This window comes from Callospermophilus lateralis, chromosome 4, assembly GCF_048772815.1.
Source record: "Callospermophilus lateralis isolate mCalLat2 chromosome 4, mCalLat2.hap1, whole genome shotgun sequence".
In the NCBI taxonomy this organism is placed as follows: domain Eukaryota; kingdom Metazoa; phylum Chordata; class Mammalia; order Rodentia; family Sciuridae; genus Callospermophilus; species Callospermophilus lateralis.
Genome location: NC_135308.1, coordinates 162,948,584 through 162,968,368, shown reverse-complemented (window position 1 = coordinate 162,968,368; position 19,785 = coordinate 162,948,584). Strand labels below are relative to the sequence as shown.

The window sequence follows — 19,785 nt, the reverse complement described above, 5'->3', positions numbered from 1 at the left end:
GGAAGAAAAAGTAGGCCCAAATCTCCATCATGTCGGATTAGGCCCTGACCTCCTTAACAAGACTCCTATAGCACAAGAAATAAAATCAAGAATCAATCAATGGGATGGATTCAAGCTGAAAAGCTTCTTAGCAAAAGAAACAATCTGTGAGGTGAAGAGAGAGCCTACATCCCGGGAGCAAATCTTTATCACAGGCACCTCAGATAGAGCACTGATCTCTAGGGAATATAAAGAACTCAAAAAGCTAAACTCTAAAAAGACAAATAAACCAATCAATAAATGGGCCAAGGACCTGAACAGACACCTCTCAGAAGGTGGTATACAATCAATCAACAAATATATGAAAAATGTTCAACATCTCTAGCAATCAGAGAAATGCAAATCAAAACCACTCTAAGGTTTCATCTCACTCCAGTCAGAATGGCAGCTGTTAAGAGTACAAACAACAATAAGTGTTGGCGAGGATGTGGGGAAAAGGCACACTCATACATTGCTGGTGGGACTGCAAATTGGTGCAGCCAATCTGGAAAGCAATATGGAGATTCCTTGGAGAACTGGGAATGGAACCACCATTTGACCCAGCTATCCCACTCCTCAGTTTATACCCAAAGGACTTAAAAGCAGCCTACTACAGGGACACAGCCACATCCATGTTTATAGCAGCACAATTCACAGTAGCTAAACTGTGGGACCAACCTAGATACCCTTCAGTAGATGAATGGATAAAGAAACTGTGGCATATATACACAGTGGAATATTAAAAGAGAATAAAATCAAGGCATTTGCATGGAGTTGGAGAACATGATGCTAAGTGAAGTTAGCCAATCCCAAAAACCAGCGGCCAAATGTTTTCTCTGATATGTGGATGGTGATCATAATGGGGATGGGGGAGCACGGGGGGAACGGAAGAACTCTGGATAGGGCAAAGGGGAGGGAGGGGAAGGGAGGGGCAGGGGGTAGGAAAGACGGTGGAATGAGATGGACATCACTACCCCAGGTACAGGTATGAAGCTTGAATGGTGTGACTCTACTTCGTGAACAACGAGAGACATGAAAACTGTGCTCTGTATGAGCACTGTGAAGTGACATGCATTCTCTGTCATGTACAACAATTTAGAATAAACAGATAAACTTTTTAAAAACAAGGTATAAAGTCAACCCACAGAATGGGAGAAAATACTTGGGAACTGTATCTTACACAGAGCTGGAGGCCATATATATACAACAAATGTTATCGTAACAAGAAAAAGGCAAAGAGCAAGCCAATGGGCAGAGGGTTTGATGGATAGACACATCTCCATGGAGATATGCAAATGACCACTACGCACAAGAGAAAGAGGAGCCACACGGTTGCCAGGAGAGGACCAGACGGAGCTTCAGGGGCTGCCTCAGCCAGGGCGGGCGGCAGGGGCGGGCTCTGTGGAGAGACTGGAACCCGGCACTGCTGGTGGGACCAGGTGGGGCAGCACTTTGGAGCAGTTAAGTGCAGATCCTGTGAGGCCCCGCCACCCCTCCTGGGTGCCTGGGCGACCTGTGCATGGATCTTGAGCCCCTCATCCAAAACCACCAACAGGCAAAAACAGCCCACTGTTCACCACCGCGATTCACCAACCACTGTTCACCACCAGCACTGAAAACACCCGCATATCCAGGGGCACGGCACGTTCAGACCTTGGAAATACACCGCCAGGAAAGAGAGCCCAGGGGCAAATGGCCACACGTGTGTGTTTATCCTTATTTTGACGGGGCCTCCCTACATTGCCTAGGCTGGACTTGAACTCCTGGGCTCAAGGGATCCTCCTGCCTCAGCCTCCCTGGAGCTGGGACCACAGGTACCCACGCCCCCGTGCCCAGCTTGTGTGACTGTGTATAAGAAACATCTGGAACAGGCAAATCCAGAGTCAGAAAGTGGATCCGAATGTGGCAGGGGCTGGGGGAGGGACAGGGAGTGACGGCTAAAGGACACAGGGCCCTTTTCGAGGTGACGAAAATGCTCTGGAATCGATGACGGTGATGGCGGCCCAGGCCTGTGAGCATACATCGTGCACTTAAAAAGATGACCCTGGGCTGGACAGTCCTGGGCCCACTGTCAGTCTTCACCCAGCCACTGAACACTGCTGTGCTTGGCCCAGGACGCAGGGGTGTGTGTCACACGAGTGTCACACGAGTGTCATGGGCAGCTCGCCTCCAGTCTGTGGAGCTACTGGGAGGGCTTCCTGGAGGAGGGGAAGGACTGGGAGTGGGCAGAGCCCTGGGCAGCAGGGTCCCCCAGGGCCGGCCGGCCAGGGCTTCACCTCCAGGTGCAGGAAAGAAACGGGGACAGAGGCTGTCGTCGCTGGGCCTCCCAAAGCCAGAGGGTGCCACGGCTGCCTCCGCCCCTCGGGAGAGCGCTGCTCCCTCCGCCTGCGAGCCCCGCTGCCCTGGCCAGGCCTCCAGGACCTCCCGGCCCTCACAGTGGAAGCCGCGTGTCCCCGGGCGAAGCTTCCTGTGCGCTTTTGAACTTAACTCAGCAAATTAACATTTGTGAATAGGATCTGGTTATGAATTTTAATGACTTCCATTCATTCCCAGTCCAAACAAATTACATATCTGGTGCTTTATTTAATATGTTTATTGCCATTTTATTACACTCATTGGCAACCAAACAGCATAAAATATTAATTTAAAGAGGCAGTCGTGTGGATTCTCTCTCCAAGTGGAGCGCGGGACGGCTCTCGGAGTCGCCCAGTGTCACTCCCCATTCCCTGAAGACACAACCAACTGAGTTTTTTTCCGTGTGTTCGGTTCTGGGAACCGGACCCGGGCCTCTGCCTCGGAGCTGCACCCGGCTTTGCTTGGTCATGAGCTGGTTTTAACAGTCCCCACTGGCCCTGGGGTCAGAGAGGGCACAGCAAGGTGGCAGCTAGAGCAGAGCCTGCTGTGACAGCTCCACGCCGACCCATTCTCAGAGTGAGGACAGAAGGCCACTGTCGCCCACCCCTCCCCACCCGCAGCCTCCAGGAGCTGAGAGGTCCCTAGGGGACCCCGTGACCCAGGACAATACCCTGCCCCAAGGTCCCTAACCTACCTCATCTGCAAACTCCCTTTCCCCGTCAGGACAGCTGCTTCAGGCCAAGGGAAGAGGGCAGGTGCTCAGGGCCAGATCCATCCCGCCTGGCCCCAGAGCCCTGGAGGGCGGGGCAGCAAGCCCCCTACTCGCCGAGCCCACCGTGGGCCTAGGAGCTTCAGAGTTTTAGGTAACGGCCAGATCCCACACGAGTTTCTAACACGCAAGATGGACACGCGGAAAAGGACACTCACTGCACTCTGGTGTGGCCATCCTGTAGCTGACCCGACCTCCCCAGAGCTGTGGGGTGAGCAGCCTCGTCTTCCACGGCCAGAGCAGGGGTACGGGTGGGAGGGGGGGACAAGCTCATGACCCGGCTGGCTCAGCACCGCAGCTGCTGGGATGGGGCTGGAATGGGAGGCCCTGCTGGCAGCCAGGACGCCAGGGCAGAAGGGCTTCCTGGAGGAAGCGCCACTGAGACAGATGTAAAAGATGAAGTTGGGGACAGCAGGGGGGGGGCGCACAGAATGGCTCCTGGAGTCCCTGAAGGTTACAGATGGTAAGCCCCGCGCAGTAGCACTCGCCTGTGATCCCAGCAGCTTGGGAGGCTGAGGCAGGAGGATTGCAAGGTCAAAGCAGCCTCAGCAACTTAGCGAGGCCCTAAGCAACTCAGCAAGACCCCATCTCTCAATAAAATACAAAAGAGGGCTGGGGGGTGGCTCAGGGGTAAGTGCCCTGGGTTCCATCCCGGTGCCAAGAAAAGGATCCCAGCATGCTCAGGCTGTTCATTTCAGAAACACGAAGCTTGCTGAGATGAGGGGCAAGTTCAAGTTGTGGCTAATAAGGTCTTGGTCGGGAGGAGAGGCCGTGCTGAGGGGACAACTGGGGACCTTGGCAGTCTAATCAATCCGTCAGCTTATTTCTCACTCCTGCCCTGTGTGGCGCAGGTGGGCAGGGTGCCCGGGGAGTGCAGGGAGAAGTGGGGGCACCAGCTCTTACTACTCCTTCCTGAGGCCCCCCAAGTCTGCTGTGATGTCATTGGCCAAAGCCAGTCACAGAGCAAGGTCCGGCACGGCCTGGAGGGCAGGGAGCCAGAACCTCCCGGTGCACTGGGCGGCCCCCAGGTCCCTGGTGCTCTGCCTGCAGCTGGGTCCCACACGCGGGCACAGACACAGGAGCCAGGAGCACAGGCCCTCTGCGGTGGCCTCAGGCTGCGCTGGCCCTGCAGGGTTGGGCTCAGCCACCGGAGACAGGGGTCCAGGATGGTCCCTGGTCCCAGAGCCTCCAGGGCTGGGGAGGTGGACGTGGGCTCACTTACTATTGCAGACTCACACCGAACTGCTGGGTGGGCAGAGGTGGCCGGGGTGGTGGCTTCTTGGTATCAGGAGGCGGCAGCCCCCTGTGCAGGTCACAGAGCTTCTCGTCATATCTGGGAACACAAAAGGGGCAAGTCACACATGGCAGGGGACAGCCCATGGCTGCGGGAGGCCACTTCCGGGTGCTGGGTGGGACCCGATCGAGTGACATGCCTCGGGTCACCACTGGGCACAGCCCAGATCAGGACTACAAACACCTGTCCTGCCCTCAGACCAGGGTCTCCGACTCGGGAGCTCAGAGCGCACACCGGGGACGGGGTAAAACCCAGATCCACAGCCCTGCCTGGAAGGCAGGATTCGTGTGTCCTCTGGGTCCTTCTGCAGGGTCCCTGGACCACTTCGGGGGCCCTGGCTGCCCAGAGCCTGATTCACACCCTCCCAAGCCCCATCTCCTGAGGACCCACAGGACCCTGCCTTTGATGCTACTGGCCGCCTGCATGGTCCTGGACACCCCAGACCACAAGGTGGGCCCCAGAGCTGCAGCTGGGACGCTGGTCTCCCCCACAAAACTGCCCCAATGGGAACCCCTGGGAGCCAACCCCAGTGACCCTAGTGCAGCCTGGGTTGGGGTCTTGCCCAAGCCCACAGTGGACCACGGTCCCCATGGCCTCAGGGTCCAGTCATGGTCCTCTGAGGACCCTTTCGCCCCAGCCTCAGCCCCCAGCCCCAGCTCCAGCCCCAAGCTCCCTAGTCCCCCAGCCCCAGCCCCCTAGTCCCCCAGCCCCAGCCCCCTAATCCCCCAGCCCCAGCCCCCTAGTCCCCCATCCCCAGCCCCCAGTGGTGCCCAGCCCCCCAGCCCCCAGCCCCCAGATCCCAGTCCCCATCCCCATCCCCCAGCCCCCAGCCTGGCACACACTCACCGCAGCACCTCCGAGGGGATGGGCAGCTGGTCACACTGGAGGTGCTCCCGGAGCTCTCTCAGGGAGCTGCAATAGGTGACCTTTTTCCCAAACTTGTGACTAGGAAAGCAGAAGACAGCAGGGGTCAGGGGGCAGGGAGAGGCCCTGTGGGGCCTGGGGAGGGCAGGTGGCAGCTCCTGGAGATGGGACGTCTGAGGCTGTCCCTCCTGAGGCCTGCCATGCGCCCAGTGCCCATCCCAGTGCCCATCAATAAAATGTGCCCAACTTGAATCCACCCTGAGTTTGCACAGACGGAGGAGACCGGGGAGCTCTGCGGGCTTAGCGCACGATCCCAGGGTGCTGGGATCCAGGGTGCTGGGCCTGGGTGGCGGACGGCTTTGCATTTGACACCTCCCCATTGAGAGTGTCCCCAAGGACAGGGGCCGAATAGCAGTCTCCAGGTTTGTCCCTGGGGACCACCAGGATGCCAGCGCAGCCAAGAGTATCCCCAAGGGCAGGGACGAATGGCAGTCTCCACATTTGTCCCTGGGGACACAGGACGCCGTAGCAGCCATAAAGCCGGAGGAGCCCTGGCTGCATCCAGCAACCCCGTCCTGTCCCTCATCTGGACGGCTCGCTCCTCCTCTGGGGGCCCAGGCCCTGTGAGGATGGGGTCCTGCCCCGTGAGACAGAATGAGGTGATTTGCACAAACTCTTCCATCGCCAGGCACCTGGGCGACGCCCGGTCCCCGTGACGATCACATTAACGAAGCTCGGGTTCCTCGACTGCGAGACCCAGGCTGGTGTTCTCTTGTACTTTTGGAGCAGTGCCTCCCCCATGTGCATATTCCAGAGGCACAACTACGGATGCGGGGGCGGAATCGCAGTAACCAGGAAGGGAGTTACGGAGTCAGCAAGACCGAATTTGTTACTATTATGACACTTTGCAAGCCTTGAAATAAGTGTCCGTGCATTCTCAGTGCGGTATACATTGGGAGTTAAAATAACCCAATCTCACCACTGCAAAAACAACCAGGAAATGGGGGGTCACCGCAGGAAATCACATAGAGCAGGAGTGAACCACTTGACCCAGCGCGGCTGCCTGGGCTGGTGTCCTGAGCCTGTCCCGCCTGCAGGGGACCAGAGGAAGGCCCATCTGTGTGCATGGGCTCCCCCTAGTGGAGGAGGGAGAAGCAGCGCTGGGTCCCTGGCCCCTGGTGGGTTTTACAGGGTGACTTGGCGGCGCCCTGAACTCAAGGAGGCTGTTCTGCAGGAGGCTGGGGACCCGGACTGAAGGCCAGGTGGCTGAAGAGCCACCAACTGCTGGGAGTAATGCACACAAAGGACACGGCTTCTCTGGGTTCCAGCACTAGGGGTGGAGGGTCCCACGGAGTGTCCTTGCCACCTGCCCACTCAGACTCCACAGGACTCAGGGGCAGTCTGGCCCCTGCTGGAGACCATAGTTCTCCTGCCAGATTCATACAATTCTTCCACCTTCAAATGACTCCAGGGCTCAGAGAGGTCATATTACTGCCCAGTGACACACAGCCAACAAGCAGCATACCCCAGTCCTGGCTCCATGGCCCCCAACCCTGACTCCTGAGGCAGGATGAGGGGTGGAAGGACCCAGGCTAGAGTTGGAATCCCAGCCCCCGCCCTTACTGTGTGACCTAGAGTAGGCTGCTCAACTTCTCTGAGCATCAACCTTCTCTTTTTGAAATAGGGAAAATATGGTTAACTTCAGAGGATGTCTGGGGGGCCAGGCACATAAGGTGCAGGAGATGTTGTAATTAAATCAAAGACAAAAGGATAATTAAAAGATCTAACAATACTAGCCCTAACAATGAACATTTGCTAGGGCCCAGCAAGTCCTATTCCAAAGGTCCCCAGGAAGTCATTGTTGTAACAATGGAGTGACTTAAGTGGCGTTTCTGGCCACATGGGGAAGCCCAGGCAGAGCGGCTGCATCTCTCATCCAGAGCAGTGGGTGGCCAGCAGGACAGAGGTGACCCAGGCAATGTGGCTCCAGAACCATCCCAGGCCCCAGAACTGCTGCTTGCCGGGTCCCCAGGGCTGGGTGTGCTGACACAGAGACACAGGTCCCTTGGGGCAGGACGAGATGCAGCGGCTCAGCTCCTGGGGAGACGACCCGCTGGGGGGCAGTGCCAGGGCCAGGGGCCCAGGTCTCTGGAGGCTGGTTGCCTCCTGGATATCGGCTGAGGAAACGGGAAGTCGCCCACCCAGCTCCACTGGGCTCCCCACCTGGGCACAGAGCCCCACACCTGCCCACCACGATGACCGTGGGGGAGGAACGCTGTCAGGCCACCCAGGAGGGTCAGCTGGGGGAAGGCAGTCAGGGCCCCGAGGAGGCAGCGAAGGCCGAGGGATCTGTGCCCCCATGTCCAGAGAGGGCCGGGGAAGGGTGACCTCCCTTGGGAGGCAACCCTGCTCTTAGCCGCTCCTGGGAGGCCCTCCCGAGTCCCCCTGACCCTCCAGGACACACTCCTCCTCCTCTGCCCATGTCCCAACCTCTAGGGCACACCTGGGCCCTCCTGGCCTGGGTCCTCCTGGCCAGAGCGGCCCGCAGAAGCCAGGCCTGGGGTGTGTTCCTGCCCAGCTGCGCCACGTGGCTCCAGGCAGTGGGCGCCTGATGCAGGGGCCAAGCTGGGGGGCGAGAAGATGCTGCTGTGGCCTGGCAGAGCCCCGAGCCTGGCCACCCACACTGAGAGTGTCAGGTGGGAAAGAGTCCAGACTCCGGGGACAAGGTGGGCTGAGGCCTCAGGTCCAGCTCTTTGTGCCGTTGGCTCCGGCTGCCAGCAGGAGGGGCTGACCACAGGCCGAGTGTCCAAACCTGTCTGCTCCAGAGAAGGGAGTGGCCCTTGCCCTGCTCCTGGGGTGGCCTCTGAGCTTTTGGAACATCTGATAAGAACGTCTTTGCATCTGCAACCTGAGGACACCACGTGGTGGACACCAGCCGCTTGGGCTGTCTACATCTGACCTCGCAGGAACTGAGTCACTGAGTCGGCCATGTGGTCACTCCATGCTTACGGGACTAACCCCAAGAAACCCCCTGGGCCCCGAGGATTGGCCACACTTCACTAGTGAGCAGCACCCGCTCCCCGTGCCACATGTCACGCCCGAAGTCACGCACTGTTGGCAGGGTGCCACTGTGGAGGGGAGCGGGGGCTGGCGCTGTCCCTCAGCTGACTCTGAGCCTAGCCAGGCTCCCTCTGCCCTGGGCCACACAGAGAGGAAGACAGCTTCTCTGTGTCCACAGCCCTCAGAGGGTCGTGCACACGCCCTGGGCCATGCTGCGGCTCAGCACAGACCCCTGGGCTGGCAGTGGGCCCAGACCCGAGGCCATCCTACAGGTGGGACCTGCGGTGAAGGTGACCCCCCCAGTCCTTGCCAGGAGTGACACCCACCTGATGAGCGGCTTGAAGAGTTTCCAGAGGACCTTGATGAAGTTGGTGGGGTGCACCACGTAGACCGCCTTCAGGTTCTTCTTGTACCTGGGGAGGGGACCAGGGGGCCCTTGGGCTGCGGCTCAGAGTCGCTCCCAGCTGAAGCCGGGGGCAGAGCCACAGGCGGGGGCTCGGGCCTCCCTCCCCAACATTTAAGAATGCTGAGCCAGAAACGGGGGGTTCACTCTCGGGGATTCAGGACCCCCGTCCACCCCACAGGTACGCTTGCAAGACGAGGTCACTCTGCAGGCGCTGCCCCTGCAGGGTGGCCAGGGCCCGGAGCATGGCCCTGAGGGCGACTTGGGAACAGCTCTCAAAATCAAACTTGCACAGGCCCCCCCCCCGGCCCTCACTCCCCCACGCTCTCCCCACAGTGAGAGGCTGACCCCTTGGGTCACGGCGTGGTCACCATGGCGGGGACAACCGTGGGCATCTGGGTCTGGGTGAGCAGCAGGGTGTTCACGGCCTAAGGCATGCCCCAGGATGGCGTCAAAGCCCGCACCCCAGGGCCGCCAAGCTCACAGGGTGCCCCACGTCATTCCTGCCTAGAGTGACCTCTGGGTCCTCGGCCAGGCCCAGGTCTACCACCCGCCCTCGGGGGCAGTGGGGAGCTCTCAGGCCAGAAGCCGGCAGGAAAGCCAGGGTGGGCGGAGGCAGCTGGAAGCCCCCAGCGCCTGACCCGACTGACGGAGCCGGAGCACCCTCTGCACAGCGTGGGGACAGGGACTCACCACTGAACACGGCCCGACAGTGCTGACCCTAGGGCCCAGCTTTCTGCTTGTGCGGAGCCTGGTCTGAGCCCCAGACCGTCCACCTTCCCGAGCAGAAGCCCACAGGCCAGCAGCTTCCATCTGACACAGTGAACTTGACCAGGGCCTTCCGCCCGCCCCGGCCCTGGCCCCGGGCCTGGCCCTTGATGGCTGACCGGGATCAGCAGGTCTCCCCAGCCAGACGTGCCACCTATCAGTGGCCTTTGTGTGAGTGTGGACGGTCCCCCATGCTGGGCGGGCAGCCTCCACCTGGATCTAGTGTCGTGACCTTTTGGTTTGAATTGTTCCTGGTCACAGCCCGCAGCACAGAGCCAGCGGCCGGGCACCGACACGTGACCTAACTGCCCAGGGCTGTGCCGCCTCCTCCAGGCGGAAGCTGTCCACTTCCAAAGCCAGACCCAGCAGCCGCCCATCCCACTGCACGCCGTGACCCCGCATTCAGCCCACACGGTGGCGGCCCAGTGCCCGAGGCTGGCACGCACTTCCTGTCAAACTCCTTGTAGGTGCTCTGCAGCCAGCCCAGGGACGGCTTGTTCCCGCTATGGAGGCCGTGGTGGAAGTAGACGAGGCTGTAATCGTTCTCCACGTACTGGTCCAGCGTGAACTTCAGGTACCTGGACAGCACACAAGACATGGACGTGAGGGCCTCCTCCCTGCCCTCACGTGGAGGGCACGTCGGCTTCTCTGGCCACCCAGCAGAGCCGGCACCGGGCCACACAGGGTCACATCCAGAGCCACTGGAGATCCCACACGCCAGGGCCCAGCCCTCAACTGCTCGATGAGGCTCAGAGACGTTAAGCCACTTGCCAGGTCACACAGCTGATAGGTGGACATGGTAGGCCAAAGCATGACCCCCCCAACACATCCCCGTCAAATCCCCAGAACCTGGGATGTGACTCGTCTGGAAGAAAGGTCTTGGCAGATGTGGCTGAGTCAAGGGCCTTGTGAGGAGGAGCTCGTCCTGGGTTAGCTGGGCGAACTCTGGATGCCGTCACACACACTTAACAGAGGGACGCGAAGGGTGGCTCAGCGGGGAGAAGGCCCCGTGGAGAGGGTGAGGGACCAGGCCATGGAGGACTTGTCCACAGCTCGGGAAGCAGAGGAGGCGAGGGACAGTCACGGCTGCAGGGAGCCTGGGGAGTAGGTCCTGCAGAGCCCCGACTGCACAGGACCAGGACCCTGGGAGAGCACTGCTCTGTCTTATGCCACCAGGTTTGGGGTCATTGTCAGAGCAGCCACAGAGGATGGGCTGAGATTCCAGCCGTGGCTGTCCAGCTCCCCAGCCCTCCCAGCGCCAGCACCGCCATGCTGCTGGGCCACCGGAGCACTGTCTCCCCAGAGGAGCCTCCCAGCATCTGTCCTCTGTCACTGGCCAGACCTCCCTCCATCACGTCAGGGCCGCACGGCCCTCGATCTGCCCGCTGTAGCTGGAGAACACTGTCCTCGGGTCACCGCGGAAAGGCCTCATCCTGCCATCTGCGAGGGACCTCGCTTCACCCACATCACTTTGGCAGCTAGTCCTGACGCCAAGCTCACGGGGTCACCAAGCTCATGGGGTTGCCAAGCCCACAGTGTTGCCAAGTTCATAGAGTCACCAAGCCCACAGTGTCACCAAGCTCACAGTGTTGCCAAGCCCACAGTGTCACCAAGCCCACAGTGTCACCAAGCCCACAGAGTCACAAAGCCCACAGTATCGCCAAGCTCACAGTGTCACCAAGCTCACAGGGTCTCCAAGCCCACAGTGTCACCAAGCCCACAGTGTCACCAAGCTCACAGGGTCTCCAAGCCCACAGTGTCACCAAGCTCACAGTGCCGCCAAGCCCACAGTGTCACCAAGCTCACAGGGTCTCCAAGCCCACAGTGTCGCCAAGCCCACAGTGTCACCAAGCTCACAGTGTCGCCAAGCTCACAGTGTCACCAAGCCCACAGTATTGCCAAGCTCACAGTGTCACCAAGCTCACAGTGTCACCAAGCTCACAGTGTCACCAAGCCCACAGTATTGCCAAGCTCACAGTGTCACCAAGCTCACAGTGTCACCAAGCCCACAGTGTCACCAAGCCCACAGTATTGCCAAGCTCACAGTGTCACCAAGCTCACAGTGTCACCAAGCCCACAGTGTCACCAAGCCCACAGTATTGCCAAGCTCACAGTGTCACCAAGCCCACAGGGTCTCCAAGCCCACAGTGTCACCAAGCCCACAGTATTGCCAAGCTCACAGTGTCACCAAGCTCACAGTGTCACCAAGCTCACAGTGTCACCAAGCCCACAGTGTCACCAAGCCCACAGTATTGCCAAGCTCACAGTGTCACCAAGCTCACAGTGTCACCAAGCTCACAGTGTCACCAAGCCCACAGTGTCACCAAGCCCACAGTATTGCCAAGCTCACAGTGTCACCAAGCTCACAGTGTCACCAAGCTCACAGTGTCACCAAGCCCACAGTGTCACCAAGCCCACAGTATTGCCAAGCTCACAGTGTCACCAAGCTCACAGTGTCACCAAGCCCACAGTGTCACCAAGCCCACAGTATTGCCAAGCTCACAGTGTCACCAAGCTCACAGTGTCACCAAGCCCACAGTGTCACCAAGCCCACAGTATTGCCAAGCTCACAGTGTCACCAAGCTCACAGTGTCACCAAGCTCACAGTGTCACCAAGCCCACAGTGTCACCAAGCCCACAGTATTGCCAAGCTCACAGTGTCACCAAGCTCACAGTGTCACCAAGCTCACAGTGTCACCAAGCCCACAGTGTCACCAAGCCCACAGTATTGCCAAGCTCACAGTGTCACCAAGCTCACAGGGTCTCCAAGCCCACAGTGTCGCCAAGCCCACAGTATTGCCAAGCTCACAGTGTCACCAAGCTCACAGTGTCACCAAGCTCACAGGGTCTCCAAGCCCACAGTGTCGCCAAGCCCACAGTATTGCCAAGCTCACAGTGTCACCAAGCTCACAGTGTCACCAAGCTCACAGTGTCGCCAAGCCCACAGTATTGCCAAGCTCACAGTGTCACCAAGCTCACAGTGTCACCAAGCCCACAGTGTCACCAAGCCCACAGTGTCACCAAGCTCACAGGGTCTCCAAGCCCACAGTGTCACCAAGCTCACAGTGTCGCCAAGCCCACAGTGTCACCAAGCTCACAGGGTCTCCAAGCCCACAGTGTCGCCAAGCCCACAGTGTCACCAAGCTCACAGTGTCGCCAAGCTCACAGTGTCACCAAGCCCACAGTATTGCCAAGCTCACAGTGTCACCAAGCTCACAGTGTCACCAAGCTCACAGTGTCACCAAGCCCACAGTATTGCCAAGCTCACAGTGTCACCAAGCTCACAGTGTCACCAAGCCCACAGTGTCACCAAGCCCACAGTATTGCCAAGCTCACAGTGTCACCAAGCTCACAGTGTCACCAAGCTCACAGTGTCACCAAGCCCACAGTGTCACCAAGCCCACAGTATTGCCAAGCTCACAGTGTCACCAAGCCCACAGGGTCTCCAAGCCCACAGTGTCACCAAGCCCACAGTATTGCCAAGCTCACAGTGTCACCAAGCTCACAGTGTCACCAAGCTCACAGTGTCACCAAGCTCACAGTGTCACCAAGCCCACAGTGTCACCAAGCCCACAGTATTGCCAAGCTCACAGTGTCACCAAGCTCACAGTGTCACCAAGCTCACAGTGTCACCAAGCCCACAGTGTCACCAAGCCCACAGTATTGCCAAGCTCACAGTGTCACCAAGCTCACAGTGTCACCAAGCTCACAGTGTCACCAAGCCCACAGTGTCACCAAGCCCACAGTATTGCCAAGCTCACAGTGTCACCAAGCTCACAGTGTCACCAAGCCCACAGTGTCACCAAGCCCACAGTATTGCCAAGCTCACAGTGTCACCAAGCTCACAGTGTCACCAAGCCCACAGTGTCACCAAGCCCACAGTATTGCCAAGCTCACAGTGTCACCAAGCTCACAGTGTCACCAAGCTCACAGTGTCACCAAGCCCACAGTGTCACCAAGCCCACAGTATTGCCAAGCTCACAGTGTCACCAAGCTCACAGTGTCACCAAGCTCACAGTGTCACCAAGCCCACAGTGTCACCAAGCCCACAGTATTGCCAAGCTCACAGTGTCACCAAGCTCACAGGGTCTCCAAGCCCACAGTGTCGCCAAGCCCACAGTATTGCCAAGCTCACAGTGTCACCAAGCTCACAGTGTCACCAAGCTCACAGGGTCTCCAAGCCCACAGTGTCGCCAAGCCCACAGTATTGCCAAGCTCACAGTGTCACCAAGCTCACAGTGTCACCAAGCTCACAGTGTCGCCAAGCCCACAGTATTGCCAAGCTCACAGTGTCACCAAGCTCACAGTGTCACCAAGCCCACAGTGTCACCAAGCCCACAGTGTCACCAAGCTCACAGGGTCTCCAAGCCCACAGTGTCACCAAGCTCACAGTGTCGCCAAGCCCACAGTGTCACCAAGCTCACAGGGTCTCCAAGCCCACAGTGTCGCCAAGCCCACAGTGTCACCAAGCTCACAGTGTCGCCAAGCTCACAGTGTCACCAAGCCCACAGTATTGCCAAGCTCACAGTGTCACCAAGCTCACAGTGTCACCAAGCTCACAGTGTCACCAAGCCCACAGTATTGCCAAGCTCACAGTGTCACCAAGCTCACAGTGTCACCAAGCCCACAGTGTCACCAAGCCCACAGTATTGCCAAGCTCACAGTGTCACCAAGCTCACAGTGTCACCAAGCTCACAGTGTCACCAAGCCCACAGTGTCACCAAGCCCACAGTATTGCCAAGCTCACAGTGTCACCAAGCTCACAGGGTCTCCAAGCTCACAGGGTCTCCAAGCCCACAGTGTCGCCAAGCCCACAGTATTGCCAAGCTCACAGTGTCACCAAGCTCACAGTGTCACCAAGCTCACAGGGTCTCCAAGCCCACAGTGTCGCCAAGCCCACAGTATTGCCAAGCTCACAGTGTCACCAAGCTCACAGTGTCGCCAAGCCCACAGTATTGCCAAGCTCACAGTGTCACCAAGCTCACAGTGTCGCCAAGCCCACAGTATTGCCAAGCTCACAGTGTCACCAAGCTCACAGTGTCACCAAGCCCACAGTGTCACCAAGCCCACAGTATTGCCAAGCTCACAGTGTCACCAAGCTCACAGTGTCGCCAAGCCCACAGTATTGCCAAGCTCACAGTGTCACCAAGCTCACAGTGTCACCAAGCCCACAGTATTGCCAAGCTCACAGTGTCACCAAGCTCACAGTGTCACCAAGCTCACAGTGTCGCCAAGCCCACAGTATTGCCAAGCTCACAGTGTCACCAAGCTCACAGTGTCACCAAGCTCACAGTGTCACCAAGCTCACAGTGTCACCAAGCCCACAGAGTCACCAAGCTCACAGTGTTGCCAAGCCCACAGTGTCACCAAGCCCACAGTGTCACCAAGCCCACAGTGTCACCAAGCCCACAGTATTGCCAAGCTCACAGTGTCACCAAGCTCACAGTGTCACCAAGCCCACAGTGTCACCAAGCCCACAGTATTGCCAAGCTCACAGTGTCACCAAGCTCACAGTGTCACCAAGCTCACAGTGTCACCAAGCCCACAGTGTCACCAAGCCCACAGTATTGCCAAGCTCACAGTGTCACCAAGCTCACAGTGTCGCCAAGCTCACAGTGTCACCAAGCCCACAGTGTCACCAAGCTCACAGGGTCTCCAAGCCCACAGTGTCACCAAGCTCACAGTGTCGCCAAGCCCACAGTGTCACCAAGCTCACAGTGTCACCAAGCCCACAGTGTCACCAAGCTCACAGGGTCTCCAAGCCCACAGTGTCACCAAGCTCACAGGGTCTCCAAGCTCACAGTGTCACCAAGCCCACAGTATTGCCAAGCTCACAGTGTCACCAAGCTCACAGTGTCACCAAGCTCACAGTGTCGCCAAGCTCACAGTGTCACCAAGCCCACAGTGTCACCAAGCTCACAGGGTCTCCAAGCCCACAGTGTCACCAAGCTCACAGGGTCTCCAAGCCCACAGTGTCACCAAGCTCACAGTGTCACCAAGCCCACAGTGTCACCAAGCTCACAGGGTCTCCAAGCCCACAGTGTCACCAAGCTCACAGTGTCGCCAAGCCCACAGTGTCACCAAGCCCACAGTATTGCCAAGCTCACAGTGTCACCAAGCTCACAGTGTCACCAAGCCCACAGTGTCACCAAGCCCACAGTATTGCCAAGCTCACAGTGTCACCAAGCTCACAGTGTCACCAAGCCCACAGTATTGCCAAGCTCACAGTGTCACCAAGCTCACAGTGTCACCAAGCCCACAGTGTCACCAAGCCCACAGTATTGCCAAGCTCACAGTGTCACCAAGCTCACAGTGTCACCAAGCTCACAGTGTCACCAAGCCCACAGTGTCACCAAGCCCAGAGAGTCACAAAGCCCACAGTGTTGCCAAGTCCACAGTGTCACCAAGCCCACGGAGTCACCAAGTCCACAGTGTCACCAAGCCTACGGAGTCACCAAGCCCACAGAGTCACCAAGCCCACAGTGTCACCAAGCTCACAGTGTCACCAAGCTCACAGGGTCTCCAAACCCACGGAGTCACCAAGCCCACAGTGTCACCAAGCCCACGGAGTCACCAAGCCCACAGTGTCACCAAGCCTACAGAGTCACCAAGCCCATGGAGTCACCAAGCCCACAGTGTCGCCAAGCCCCAGAGTCACCAAGCCCACAGGGTCTCTAAGCTCACGGGGTCGCCCCACGTCATTTGTGCCTGGAGTGAACCCACCCGCGGCGCCCAGGGAAGGCAGCCCAGCTTCTGAGGCCGTGGGAGGTGCCGTGTGGCCAGGCGCTCCCAGGACCCCCAGGAGGACCCGCAGCTCTGTCCGTGTGCAGGCGCTCCACCGCCCTTCCTCGCCAGGACCCCGTGGAGCGCGAGCAGGTCAGTTCTTTGATGAGTCCAAGCAGCCTCAGGCCCCTCCAGAGGCAGAACCAGCCAAACGCACGTCTGCTCACTGATGCTCCCAATGGCCCTGTGGGGCTGGACTGCCGTCCCCATTTACAGACAGGTCACCTGAGTCTCCCGGAGGTGCACTGGCCAGGGGCCTTGCCAGGGGTCCACAAGTCCACCCTGTCCTGCCCGAGAGCCACCTGCTGCCACCTGCGCCTGCTCCCACCCCGTCTGCCCGGGTGAGATGGCGCGGCTCTGACCCCTGCGGTGCTGGTCAGTGCTCACCAGGAGAGGAGGCCGCTCACCCCACTCTGCTCCCCAGCGCCTAGTCTCCGCGCCCTCAGGAAGCCATGGAGGCATGAGCCACCCCAGGCCTAAGGACGGCACTTCTGCATCCTGGACACCTTCTCCAGGGAGGGGGACGGGGGACCCGCCACGAGCCCATTCCGGCCCTCCCTGGAGAGTGCCTGGCCCTCCCCCAGCTCCTCCTGCTCAGGAGCTCTGCCCGCGCTCAGCACAGGAAGTCATCAGCTAAGTCATGGGATGGACTTCAAAGACGCGGACTCTTCTTCTCAAAACAGGAGCCCGCATCTGGCTGCAGGAAGCCCAGCGATGGAGGGACCGACGTAGGGCCTGTCATGTCTCCATAAAGGCCGAGGAAGGACAAGCTCCGGGGCCCTTCCTGTGGACACCAGCAAGCCCCGGAGCCTGTGTGTGAGCCCTTCCTCTGGGCGCGCTGTCCCGCACTGGCTGAGAGCACAGTGGGTGGCAGCCCCATTGGGTGCCCGTGGGCAGTGGACAGCCTGCACAACTGTGCCTGGGGCTCACGCCCACTCCCATCTGGCCACAAAGGTGCCCTGGGTAGGCCCCCGAAGAGCTCGGTGTGCCAACGGGTTGTTGTCACAGGTGCTTTTTCCCAACTGAGGTGAAATTTGCATAAAATTAACCACTTTAACACGAGCACCCCAGAGACACTAGGTCCGTTCACCGCGTGATGCTGCCACCTGTATTCAGCTCCAGAACTGTCTCATCGTCCCGGAGGGGAGCCCTGGACCTACGAAGCATTGTCCTCTCCTCCTCCCCCCAGCCCTGGCCACCCCCCCCATATTTCCTGTGTGTTGGGGACACCTTTGTCTTTGTAGAATGACCAACCCTGGCCCCATTCCAGCAGGAAGTGGCCCCAGAGAGCGCTGCCCTGGGCACACTGGTCCCCTGCCTCAAGGAGGATAGTGTGGCACGGGAACGTGCTTAATCAGAGGTCCCAGGAGGAGACGCCTGGGGACCTGGTGGCCCTCCTTGCCCCTGGGCCCTGTGACACCAGGAGCTGGCTCACCCCTCCTGGTGCCCAGGGAGGCCCCAGCCCACCCGCACCTGGCTGTGCTGGCTCCGAGGGCTGGCTCCCTGCAGGTCCTCAGACCCTCGGGCCAGACTGGGCCTCGGGTCAGGGGACTCCCCAGAACCACCAGCCCAGAGCCCTCCAGGCGCTTCGAGACCAGTCCAGCGCTCATCTTGAGCTGGGGGCTCCAGCCACGGCCCCCCCCCCACTGGGCCACTGGCCTCACGGGAGGAGTGGGGTCTGGGGGTGGTGGCAGGCGTGGGCCCCCACGTGGCCGTGGTCTGGGCCAGGCCAGGCAGGGAGCAGGCACAGCGGCCTCTGTTGTCACACAGGCACATGACACTCCGGAGATGGGCCAGGGTTGGCTGAGGAGGTGGGGGAGCAGGGGCCTTCCTGGACCAGCTTGGATCTGGTGCCTTCTGGGTGTGTGGGCGAGCGGTGCAGGGCCCTTGGGCAGCCCCTCAGACGGCCACCCCCACCTCCTCCCTGTGTCCAGGCCCCAGCCCCAGCCTTGTCCCCACGCAGACCACAGGGCAGCTCCCCAGCTCGGTGGGGTCGGCACGGTGAACACGTACCCCTGTACCCAGGTAGCAAACTCCCGGGCGCAGGGGACACGGGGGTGGGGCATGGCCAGTCTAGGTTTAAACAGGGCCCAATTCCACCCAGAATGCCCACGGCTCGCCTCATGGGAACCTGGGCCACTGGCTGGTGTCTTGAGGAGACCAAACAGACCCGGGAATACAGCGGGAGGCAGGTGTGGGAGGGATGTGGCGGGAGCAAGGACGCCTGGCCTCTGCCCTGGAGAGGCAGGAGGACAGGGGGCTGCCGGGTTAGGTGCAGGGTGCCGTCCTTTGATGCGGCAGCCACAGGGCACGCACATAGCCCCAGGGAGATCCGTGCGCCTCGAAGGAGCAGGGTGGCCGTCTATGCCATCTCACCTGGAGGGTCCCCTCCACATCCAGGACCCCGTCACAGGGAGGGCGCAGGCACTCGCCTGGCCAGGAGGAAGCCAACCAGCCCCCCACCGTGCAGATGGTGCTGGTGATGGCCACAGTGGCCCTGGTGGCCAGATTGTCCCCAAATGGCCCTGGGGGAGGCTCAGGAAGATCAGAGCTCAATGCCCACAAGTAGACAAAGCAGAGGGAGGTGAAGGGGGCAGGAGACGTGGGGAGGGTGGCGAGCGCGGGGGAGGGGGGGTGTCGGGGGGGCACACTTACTCCAGCAGCCGCTGGTGGTTGAGCTCGTGCGAGGGGGGCATCCGGCAGCAGCTGAAGGTGACAATGAGTCTCCCGCAGCGGTCGTCCCCTGTGGGAACAGACACACGCGTGAGCCTCGGCCCAGCTTCCCCGGAAACCCCCAGGCGCAGCCCTGAGCTCCCCCTGTTTGTCACCGAGGGGGTCCTCCGGCTGCCCGTGCGCTGGAAGACTGAGGCCCACTGCTCAGGTCCCCAGGGCCATGCCTCACCGCTGGCTGGTGGCCCCTGGGATTTCAATCCAGACACATCGGCTGCTCTGTGCGCCCCTCCTCCCCACCCCCCACCCCAGGGCTTCCCTCGAGCTCCGGGCCCTGGAGGCAGCAGGTGGCCCAGAGTAGTCACCCTGGATAGGACCTTGCATGCAGGACAGGGCCCTCTCAGAAGTCCTGAGGTCAGCCCTGTCCAGCATGGCCTCTCGACACATCTGTGCCGGCTCCATGCAGGACAGCCACACGGTGCTCTTGAGAGCTGTGTCCCCTGAACCCAGACTCGGGGCGGGGCTCACAGCAGGTGCTTAGTGAGGACCCTGGGGCTTTGCCTGCCTCCACCTGGGGCAGGAGGTTGGACACACTCTGCAGCCGGACCCTCCTGCTGCAGCCCCCCACCCCCACCCGTGGCCAGGTGGAAGGGCCGAGCCCCACAGCCTTCCTCTCTCCACGCCCTGGGCGCTGAGCGGGAGGATCCCCGGGGTTCGGCAAGGCTTGGAGGGGCCTAAGTCACGTGCTGGGGACAGCCCTGGCTTCTGGACCCCTGAGCCTCCTTGTTCCCCAGCCCTGGC

At 59.9% G+C, this 19,785-nt stretch overlaps 1 protein-coding gene across 1 annotated transcript in view; it reads right to left on the bottom strand.

Moving 5' to 3' along the window:
• Arhgap8 (Rho GTPase activating protein 8) overlaps window positions 1-19,785 on the bottom strand; it is a 59,893-nt gene that overhangs the window by 13,135 nt on the left and 26,973 nt on the right. Inside the window, exons 3-7 of the mRNA XM_077109282.1 lie at window positions 18,970-19,057; window positions 9,978-10,109; window positions 8,687-8,773; window positions 5,283-5,381; window positions 4,365-4,475 (exon numbers count right to left, since the gene is read on the bottom strand). Of these exons, the coding sequence (XP_076965397.1) occupies window positions 4,365-4,475; window positions 5,283-5,381; window positions 8,687-8,773; window positions 9,978-10,109; window positions 18,970-19,057 (517 nt within the window). The remainder of the gene's footprint in view (window positions 1-4,364; window positions 4,476-5,282; window positions 5,382-8,686; window positions 8,774-9,977; window positions 10,110-18,969; window positions 19,058-19,785) is intronic.